The sequence below is a fragment of the Apostichopus japonicus genome, chromosome 8, assembly GCF_037975245.1.
Source record: "Apostichopus japonicus isolate 1M-3 chromosome 8, ASM3797524v1, whole genome shotgun sequence".
Classification (NCBI taxonomy): domain Eukaryota; kingdom Metazoa; phylum Echinodermata; class Holothuroidea; order Aspidochirotida; family Stichopodidae; genus Apostichopus; species Apostichopus japonicus.
In genome coordinates this window covers 14976115-14987029 of record NC_092568.1, presented here as the reverse complement: position 1 = coordinate 14987029, position 10915 = coordinate 14976115, and the positions used below count along the sequence as shown (strand labels likewise).

Genomic DNA, 10915 nt, shown 5'->3' with positions numbered 1-10915 from the left:
GATATAACATACTTTTTTTTAAATATCTTTTGTTCGATTTTACAGCACAAGTCATTTAACTTCCTGTTCAAAATCTAAACCTTTTGGTTTAAGCTAGTTGACCATTTGTTAAAAATTCTCTGGAGCAAAATGACTGTACTACACTCAGACTAAATGTAGTTCTGCAGTTTTGTAGTGACCATGATCAGAATGTTAATATGTCGGCAGCAGGATTGCACATATCAAAGCTTAAAACAAAACACAAATATAATCAATTTTATATAATGTGCTTGCTCACTGTGTTTGTTCCCTTTCCTCTGTAATTTCTGTTTGCAGTGTCTGTGAGTGATGAGAGTCAAATGCTAGACCAGGATCAAGATCAAGGCTCTAGTCATGATGAAGCTGTTCAGCCATCGTACGACCAAGAGGGTTAGTGGTTTGGCTGTCATGTTCTACTTCATTTCTATCTTTACGGCAGTGGTTAGAACATTCTTTGCTTATGCATACAACAAGCATTGCATTTCATCATTTTTGGTTTTGATGATAATTGTAACCTTTTTAGTCGTGATGCATGCATGTGTATGTGTTGTGAAGTAAAGCTTGTAAACAGGATATCTCACAGAGAGAAGCGTGGACATATCATGTGAAATGTCAGATTTAATAAGTGACATGCAAGGTGATATATTACAGGGTATTTATTTGTATCTATTATCTCCACTTACTGGAGTGACAAAGATTTTGTAGTATCTTAGGGGAGTATTTGTCACCATGACACTCAGGCAAACCCTTGTTAGTACTCAGTGTGCCAGTGAGCATTCCTATCCTAAAAAGTGACAAATGTCATGTCCAGTGCATGATGTAATTCCCAATGTGATTGTTTCTTATTAAAACTAATGAGTCTGAGATAAACATCCATGACAGAAGTGAATTACATTAAAGTCATTAACTTGTAGCTTCTGTCCTTCTTAAATGTGAATGGTACCATTACTTCCTGTCATTACATTGTGCTGAAATAGCAAATTGTTTATTCTTTTTATCCCTCTCATCATCTCATTTCATTGGAAGTTACGAAGATTGTAACATCCCGATGCATGAGTTTGCACTTCTAATGGAACTATGTATCATCTTCATAATCTCCATAGAACCTGCAGTCATTCTGCTGGACATATTTGAAGACTTACACTCATGTCCAGAAAATACTGAGGAAGATGTGTATGAAGAGGTACAAGCAGGAGAAGAAAAAGAGCAGGAGGACGAAGCAGGTATGGTGACCCTCTTTCCATAGTATTACACCTTAACCAACAATGAAGATGATTCTGTTGCTTTTAACAGATTTCTCAACATGCTTACATATTTTGCACATTGTGGGTTCCTGCTTCTAGGGCATAGGCCTACTAATTTGAACATAGTTTTCAAGCTGGAGTAGCAACTTCCTGATTAATCATTCACCACTATTATTGTTAAATGATTAAGTTTTCCATGCTATTAAAAGTATTTTTTTTGTTTCAGCTGATTTCTTCCCGGTGGAGAAAGTCCTTAAGAAGAGGCAGAAGAAGGGAGAAACTCAGTATCTGGTCAAGTGGCACGGGTACTCTTCCAAATATAATCAATGCGTAGATGCAGGGAGCATCTCAAAGGAAGCCCTGGATCTGTATAAAGGCATTTAAGGATTTCCACTTATATCTCCTTAATTTTTTATTTAGAATAGCATAATTGTTTAAGTAGTAGCTTGGCAAGTGTTTGGTTGTATGTTGAGTGTAATTAAGATGTTTTAGTAGAGTAAATGCCAGGCTACGGCATGACGTTGTCATGTTTCCTTGTTTAGGTATATGAGTTCTTTTAAGCAATCAAGTAGAACACAGTCGACATAGAGTATTAACAAATAACATGTTATAATTTATTGCGTTACATCATGCTGTACAGGACAGATATATAGGACGACATGTCCAAGGTTACTTGTTGACAGATGGAGAGACAGGGTGAACAAGGACGAGCAGACGGCATGCTTAACTTATATATCAATATGCAAATACACAGCTCATTAACATACAGGTGCAGATTATACAATGTAGTGCATCGTTTGCACACGTACATATGAATGCATATTCAATAACATTACATCCCCCTTTCTTTAATAAGTTGGGAGTCTTAGATAGGCTACAATTCAATTAAACATTCTTAATAATTACAAGGGCTTTGTGTAAGTCTGGTAGTATTTCGCAAACAATACTACACAGCTTGTAAAAATTATAATTCCAACATCAATCTTTTCTTTACTCTCTGACCAGACCTAGTAATAAAAACATCTTCTTGTGGGTCTGGACCTTCTGGTTCTGGTGCCAGAATATTTTCTATTTCTGAACTGGGGTCAGAGTTATGGTTTATAATCTCTGACTGGGGTAGAACCTTTTCCCCTTCCTTTAAATGTTTCCTATTCCTCCTCAGTTTTCCGCCCGAGTCGGTTTGAATTTCATACGATCGTGGTTCATGTCTTTGCTTTAGTAATGTACCTGGGGTCCATTTGCCTGAACTTTAGTCTTGTACATATAAACTTTGTCCGGGAACTAACGGACTCAAAGGTTTTGCTGTTTTATCATGATAGAACTTATGTGTGTCCTGCCTATCCTGCATACGGTCAAAAATTGAATCACGATCAACATTCTTATTTTGTACTCTGACAGGAAGATTAGATTTCACTTTACGATTGAGCTGTTTTAATATATATTTAATACATTTACATGTGTGGTTGGGGTTTCTCAAATGTATTATGAGGAAATATGAATAAAATATTTGTGTTTGTGAAAAGATGCATGAAAAAATGAGAACATTTTCTAAGGGCATGGGTAGCATATTGCATGTTTGAAGTATTTTAGACAGCTGCTGTGTATGTCAGTGTTATTTCTGTTATGTGTATGTTTATTAGTTGCAGTAGCAGCTGCAATTGTCAGTAGTTTGGAGGGCATTCGATTGCCAGGTCTTGAGTGAGATAGACACCTCAATAGATGTACTAAATGCACACAACTCATCATGTTTGCTTTCTCTTTTCAACCACGCATCGCTCCGCAGGAAAGCCCTCATAATTATTTATATACTAGGACACATTATAACACCCTAACAATGCCCATTTCAACAGTGTTATAGTCAAAATACCAGTTTAATATGGTATTAGTTGATGTACAGATTTAGCCTGCAGATATGAAGTTTTGGATACTTGTCCATTTTTTCTAAACATAAAACTACAACCCATGGTGATAGAACATTTGCTAAGTGTGGTCAAAAGTGTAGAACGCCCTCCCTCCGGATCTCTGCATCATTCTGAGCATTCATAGTTTAAGAAACGTTTGAAACATCTCTTTCCAAAATTTGATTATTACTTTATGAGACTAACTGCAGAGAAACAACCATTGTTTCAACTTTGTTTTGTTTAGTAATGTCTGCCTTGTAGTTTGTATCATATTGTCTGCTTTGTTTTCAACACAACCATACATGCCTTGTTTTCAAGGCCATGCATAAACCTTTTCATTCAAAAGATTTTTCTTGTACACAAAATTGCTTGCTTTCACTCATAATGCTTCATTAAAAAGTGACAAATGTAATATAATACTGCATTAGATGGTTCTCATATTTTTCACCACTGCTGACCCTCTTGATTCAGTCTAAAACAATTGGAATTATCTGATATGTAACATTAACCTAGGAACAAAATTTGAAGGGCAAGCATCTTTGCATCTAGTGATATTGTGTTAAAATGTAGTCACTACACAAACAACATCTCATGATTCTCTCAGCTTGTGTGTAGGAATAAAACGAAGAATTAAGAAACATTATGAGACTACTTCACATACCACTGTTAACCAATTTCTTGCAAAATGTTAGGTTTGGGCAGGAAAAGACGTAACATACAACAGAAAGCCATATATTTGAGCAACTTGGAGGGAAAAATTGCAATGACATTGCAGCAAGCAGCTTGGACTTATTTACTATTGATATGCCACATAGTACACCACCGAGAAATCTCTCTTAGTGCTGCTGTAAGTATACATAAATTTTTCTTGACCGCTGTACTAGCACTTAAACTTTTCATGGATTCCTGTACAAGAACACATCATGTTCATTACATACTATAATAAGAGACATTGGTAAAAATGGTCATATGAAGTAATATGAAAAGATGTAAATAACTGTTACTGATCACCAACATTATACTGTAAGCGAGTTAACCAGATGTGCTACTCCCAGTGACATTAGTGAAAGATTCAACTTGGAAATAATTTTGGTTTTGCAATGAGGTCAACGCTATGTTGGTAAGAACAGAGTCCACAGCCATACTGAAGTATTTGGGGTTCCTTTCCACGGATGATGGTACCAGACCCTTCATTCATGGATTCTCTGAACCAGTCTTCGTGGGAACCAGACACAATTAACTTCTTTATGTGGTATGTGATGCAGTGCGGCTCATCTTCTGGCAAATTGAATACTCTTACATTATCAGATATAATCATAATTTGACGTGATTCCGTGTATACCTGGTAGTACATGTATCTTGGATATGTGTCTTCTTCTGCACATGCGGAGTAATGAAATGAACATGAAATCATTTTAAAGCATGGATTTACCTATTGGGATTGGTAACTACTGGTACCTTAAAAACTCTCAATGGGACTTACGAATGAACTTAATATTAAAAGTTTGGTAATTATTCTCTAATCAGTAGAGCTGCTACATGTAAATTACATGTAGGGGCAATACGTGTGATCACTCAAACCCTCACTGCTATGACTTAAAAATTAGAAAGGTAGGACCAGCTTTCTAGAACCATTCAGTACTTCAGCAAGAGTAAACAAGGAAAGATATCACCTGAAACATAAAATTCACTTAAGAAAAGTTGTCCAGTCTGTCTGATATCCTACAAATATTGAATTCTGTTCCCATTACTTCAATGAAAATCTCAATTACTTAAGTTTAAAAGTTATTCAGAAGTTGAGATATGCTTGTATTATTTGAAACCCAGAGAAATCAAATGACCAGCACTCTCATCCACTACTCAAAGGTGATCATATGCATCATCCTGACATAGATATATGTATATCCATTAAATACAAAGAATACATTTTAAGTTTATCCGCATTATAAGACGGTTGACCTTGCATTACACTCTGACTACCTTGGTAGGCCAACTAGCCTGTTTGACTTTGAACATTGGGCTTTTAGATATAACTTTATCCCCTTAGAACCATGTACATTTGTCTTAAATACTTTACTAAAATATTGTCTTGAATTGTCACCTTTGTAAACAAAATCCTGTCATACATGTGCAACATTAATATGTTTGGGTCTGGGAGGGTCTTTTGTGATTTATGGGGAATTAAAATTGGATATCTTATACATACTAAGAAAAATTCAACACAGCTATCTTACCACTTGATGGTAACTTGGGTTTAACTGAGCACCTTTCATCACGAGTTGCTGGACATCCCCCTGTCAGATTAGCAAATTAAAGACCAAAATATCAATTAGGAACAGACTCGTTTACAAACGATCAGCATTAATGCAAATCCACTGTATTAATTCAAAAGTTTCAGTCTCAACATACCAATCTTTTACCACAGATAACATGTCGCTTATCAGTCGTCGAAGGTTACAAGAATAAGGCTAGAATGTTAAACATAAGCCAGACAGCAAATCTACACTTTGGTTTTAATTATGCTAGATGAAAAATTGTATATTAATGTGACACACTAGGCTGTAAGGTATAGCAAGGATGAAGAACATACTTCAATCTAAGTACAGCAACAGTCATTGAGATATAACAAACAATATTCACAATGGCCGCTGATGGCCGAGATGGAAACTTTTCTTGTATTCAGCATACAGATTGATCTCTGTCAAAGACAACAGGCTTCTTTTACTCAATGTGGTACACGTACAAGTCATACATTAATAAGCAGACGCATGGCAAGGTAAACCCTGGGTCTCAAAGATTTTGCGTCTGTTGGCCTCAAACTAGGGGACAGCTAATTTTCGTAAACTGTGCCTGGTCAGTTCCCCAACGTTAATACATCATCACCTGAAGTTTTGCAATTTGCATAATATGATGAAAAACTTCAACAACGGAAGCAAAGACATATTATAACAATGATTCATAATGATATTGTCCATTCCAATAGCAACATTGTATATGCCAACTCTACCTACCTTTGTGCTTAGGCATGTATGCAGCGACGTACATTGCAATTCTGAAATTTACCGACATACTTAAGTTACTTCAGATTTCGTAGAGACTTCTGATACTTATCTACAGATGCCTTTAAGCTAATTTTCAATTGAAAACAGCCTTCTCATATTCTTATAAGGCGAAGGGCACATGTTATCTAATAGGCTAGTCGGTGGGAGATACGGTAGGTTATAAAATAACCTTGCTTGCAAGATCTGAGCGAGTGGATGACCGACATTGCACTTGCAAAGAATAATTGGAAAATTTAAGAAACCAATAAAAGCTAATTACTTTAATGTGAGTGATGAATGTTTCTTCTGTCGATCACCAATAGCTGATATTTTGAAATAAATGAGCAAAAGCACAAAAACTAAAGAGATGACTGCGGTTTGTCCAAGCTTCCCGACGTAAGATATGTTTATAATGTTACCACAAATTGACCTCTGGTGACCCCAAATGACCTTTTACCTCTACCAAAATAATAGGCTTCTTTTACTTCATGAGGTACTTTTACACACCAAATATGATATTGGTCCAAGCTTCCCTTCTTGAGATATCCTGTTTACAAGCAAGGTGTCTCACACATACACACTCATCCGCCTGCTTGACTGCAAGGTTATGATTATCATCAAAACAAAACAAGACAGGAATTAACAATTCAACTAATCATGAGGCCCGCCAATGTTTTGCTCATGTTTGGAGAGCATCATAAACTAACAAAGTGTATCTTTCTATGGGTTTGCAACTGACTACTGAAATTGAAACTTCTTAACTATTAGCTGATGATAGCTGTAAAACACCTTTGTCCAGTCATTTCATGTTGTGGTAGCTTATAACTGTAGTGATCTTTGAGGATATGCTATGATGAAATACTGAGAAATGTTTAAGGCTTTTACTCATTCACCAGTAAACTTATAGGCCCAGCTCTGCAAAGTCATTGAATAATATTATTCATAAGCAATGATAACTATTTATCAAAATCTGTCGTAGCCACGCATATGTTTGAATGAGCACTGTTACCTTCGGAGTTAAGTGAAAAAAGGTAGAAGTCCACTTTTTGTTTTTCGGTTTTCTTCTTCTCTGCCACGGACCATCTGTTCCAAAAAAAAGAAGAAATTGTATTACAAATTGGCTAGGCGTGGAATCCACTCATACAATATCACTAAACGCTGTTCTTCATATGGGGACTGATTTACTTTGTCAACAGTTGGCATAAATATTTTTTACCCTTTTACACCCAAAAATATTTATGCCAAGCAGGTCACATACTAGGAAACTTGACTTTAAAGGTGACATACTAAATGTCTGAAAAGTGACTCTACAATTGCTAAAAGATAATTGCCATAGGTTGCCATATGTAGTAACTACGTCACAGACATAACTGTTTAACAAATACAGGCAGTACATGTTTGGGTGTAGACATTACTGTTAACCCTAACCCACAACAACTGGGCCAAAACTGTACATCCATTCATGAGACTATACATACACATTCTTAACTCTCAGCCAGGCTATTAAGGAAAGACCCATGTGGAAACTAGGGCAACATTTCACGACAAAACTGGAGAATTTTCTATTGCATATTATGTAAAAAAAGGCACTGTGCAGGCTTTCAGAAGTAGTTTTCACCAAGAAACAGAAATGTTTAAGCACAATTGCTAGATGCTATTAAATTATTGAAACATATGCTCACACCTTTATTACTTAGGTTGTAAGTCATATCGTGGAAAAGTAAATGAAATTTATCAAGAAAAGTTAAAGTAAGAGTAACGTTCAAGAAGGAAAAAAATCAGAAGGGTTAAGTTAGAGTTACTTGAATTCCGCTAAAAAAAAAAGAATGCATTTGATGTTGCTCATCATTTGTTGCTACAAATTTACTAAAAGTTACTAACCGGTGCTCCTCATACTTTTTTCTGGTCATTTTGTGAACACTTTTCAAGTGTTTTGTAAGAGAGGCAAAATGTTGGCCATTCTTCTTACATCCCTCGACTTTACAAATTTCAGGATGCCGATACTTCATTCATTTTTTCTTTTTGGCCTCTTTGAAATACACAGCAGGTGAGCATTCTGGCAGGGCATTATGCTGGGATCTATTCAAACTGTGAGCAGACTTCAGATGACGATCAATCCGTTTTGTTAGTTTTCCATACTGGCGGCAATCTTGAACCCGACAACAGTCATCAACAGGAAGAATGTTTATCTGCATGAAATGAACAAAATGTGTCTTAAATTTATTTTAACAGAGTATCTAATGGATTGCATTGATTACTGATGAGCTGATACCCAATATACAAGCAGTTGCGGAGCTAGGGGTATTGATCAGGGGGGTCGAGAATGGTCTGTAGAGGCGCTTTCAACACTATCTAAGCGGAGCGCCACCACAGGTTGGCGCGGAGCGAACAGAACCTTTTTGAGTATGGATACTCCCTAGATCACCGGAAATTACCCTTTCCAGGCCTTGCTAATTAGCAGATAAACAAAGAATAAATAGGTATCATCGCCATCAAAATGTGACAAATGTCAATAGGTAGATGAGAGCGCTAAAAAGTCAATAATCGCGAATAAGTAAAAAGTGGTAAGAAGCTGAAAAGGGCGCCAGCAGTCCATTTGAGTCTGTCAGGGGGGCATTCGCCCCCCCCCCCCCCCCGACTGTATGGATGCTCCGCCACTGTATACAAGTAGTAGCATCAATATCAAATGCGTCTTCTCCTGACTTTCAACTTGTCTAACTACATGACCATAAACAGGAAGGAAACCACTCTCTTATCATATCTTTCCTACATTTCTTTTAATTCAATAGTGGTTGTGCCCATATAAAGGTAACATGTTATTACTTCAACATTTAAATGCATTACTAAAGCTACCCATGTATGCAAATTTTACAAACAAACTTGAACATTTTATCACAACTGCATTTGATAGTTTAGATCTAAAATTTTGAAGGACCTATACCAAATCAAAACTGATTAGACATAGGTCTAAACACAGTTCTGTCCTATGCACAAGGCCTAGTCCGCCAGCATAGCTATAGCCAAAGTGAAAGGTTTAAGAAGCAAAAGTAAACTTAACCTTGTTACACAGCAAGCATCAAACCCAATTGCCAAAAGGCACTGTCACACTAGTACCAAACTATATGAACATGAATTTTCAAGTACAATTAACATAATAGCCCTGCAGTAGTGCTGTGCATCACCTCTACTGTGTTACACCCCATTTCACAGTTTGTGCGATCTGCTCAACGTTGTTGTAACCTCATTACCCCATCTACGCTGCATCTACATCATCTCTCACACATAGCTATTTGGCTAACTTCACCATGGAGATCTCTAGCACCACATTTTCCTCTCTAAAATGATAACCATAGAAGTTAAATTCAAAAAATGTTTAATTTGGCTCAATTTTGTAGCACTAAACCAGGCAGTATGCCAAGCAAGGTGAATACGGAAACATTCGTGTGAAGAATTAGATCTGCAAGTGGTCACTTTCAGACACTTTTCCATCTGATTAGCCAATAAAGTTGTCTGTTTTGGCCCCATGATATATAGCATGCTAAGAGAAAGTAATGGAGTGTATCACTGTGCACAGAGAGTGTAAGTAGGCCTAGACTTATTACTAGTAATAATCCTGTGGGCCAAAATTAAGCTAGGCCTTACCCAGGCCTATATATGCATTGGACCGTCAGTAGCGTTACTGTTCCTTTGTTTAGGCGTTAAAAACTCGAACCATTTAGGCTAGTGCGTGTTCATTAATACGCGGTTCCAAAAATGAAGGAGTATTTGTACTAGTCATTATAAGCTTTATGCTATAACTTAAGCAGGCCTATGGATATACCCTAACATGTCCTTTCTTCGTTCTCGGCATGACGAATTGACGAATTTTTAACAGAGGTGTGAACTGGAATCAAGCGGTACAGTACCTCCTTTAGGTTTGTATCATAGGCATTCCTAGACTCCTTGTCCAGTCGCGCAGTTCTTTGTCTTACAATGGAACGTGTAACAGCTTTGCAGTAACTACTGTGCCACCTGTAACACATGTTACCGTGTTGCGAACACAGCACAGTAGTTACTGATGCACGGTGGCCGAACATGAACAGTAGTTACTGTACTAGCTATGAGTATCGGGTGGATATAAGCTATTTGTCAGACGATTTCTGCGAACTTTTCCATTTTTAGTTGTGAATTGACTCACTGTTAAATATACAGAAGCCGAATGCGAAAAATTGCTAATAATACGGATACTGCCAGAGTCCATTACTGATTATTTGTTTACTACTTTAATGTATCTGCTAGCGGACATTGTGTTCGGGCAGACACAATTTATAACAAAATAAACGACCGTCAGATAATGTCCACCCTTCGTGTAACCATAGCATATACTGTCCGTGGCGACAGTATCTACCAACAAGCCTTGTAAAATAGGTCCGGAAAGACTTAATATAAAAATATATTAATTATTCTAGAGGGACTAAGACAGTATGTACTGAGCATGGGGATATATGCGACATTTTGTACTGTTACACCGGACCCCGATGAGCGAGCGTTATTCAATCTGCTCCTTCAGTTTCACTATCTATAATATCTATTCACCGTAATTTATCGTTTTCCTAATAACAATGTTCGCCGCTCACACTATTCGAAGCTTCTGCATCCATTAGGGTACTTGGGCATGGGATCACCTATCATTAACACCATGGCCAACGTTTGCTCTACGATGTTGTTCTCT

General features: G+C 37.0%; 2 protein-coding genes across 2 annotated transcripts; one reads left to right on the top strand and one right to left on the bottom strand.

The window, feature by feature from the left end:
• Nucleotides 1-450: 450 nt before the first annotated feature.
• On the top strand, nucleotides 451-3573 carry LOC139971503 (uncharacterized). Its single transcript, XM_071978047.1, has 2 exons — nucleotides 451-1241; nucleotides 1489-3573. Exons 1-2 carry the CDS (start codon nucleotides 1067-1069, stop codon nucleotides 1644-1646), a joined length of 333 nt encoding a protein of 110 aa, XP_071834148.1. The 5' UTR covers nucleotides 451-1066; the 3' UTR covers nucleotides 1647-3573.
• Nucleotides 3574-3583: 10 nt separating this feature from the next.
• LOC139971502 (uncharacterized) lies at nucleotides 3584-8232 on the bottom strand. The gene is made up of 4 exons (XM_071978046.1): nucleotides 8086-8232; nucleotides 7214-7287; nucleotides 5398-5457; nucleotides 3584-4540 (listed from the first exon to the last, which is right to left on the bottom strand). The coding sequence occupies exons 1-4, from the start codon at nucleotides 8211-8213 to the stop codon at nucleotides 4236-4238; spliced, it is 567 nt and encodes a 188-aa protein (XP_071834147.1). The 5' UTR covers nucleotides 8214-8232; the 3' UTR covers nucleotides 3584-4235.
• Nucleotides 8233-10915: the final 2683 nt, after the last annotated feature.

Coding starts and splice junctions, on each gene's coding strand:
- LOC139971503 (XM_071978047.1), top strand. CDS start 1,067: ATGCATGAGTTTGCACTTCTAATGGAACTATGTATCATCTTCATAATC. Junction 1,242..1,488: donor AGAGCAGGAGGACGAAGCAG/GTATGGTGACCC, acceptor TTTTTGTTTCAG/CTGATTTCTTCCCGGTGGAG.
- LOC139971502 (XM_071978046.1), bottom strand. CDS start 8,213: ATGAAGTATCGGCATCCTGAAATTTGTAAAGTCGAGGGATGTAAGAAG. Junction 7,288..8,085: donor AAAAAGTATGAGGAGCACCG/GTTAGTAACTTT, acceptor TTTTTGGAACAG/ATGGTCCGTGGCAGAGAAGA. Junction 4,541..5,397: donor ACCCAAGTTACCATCAAGTG/GTAAGATAGCTG, acceptor CCGCATGTGCAG/AAGAAGACACATATCCAAGA.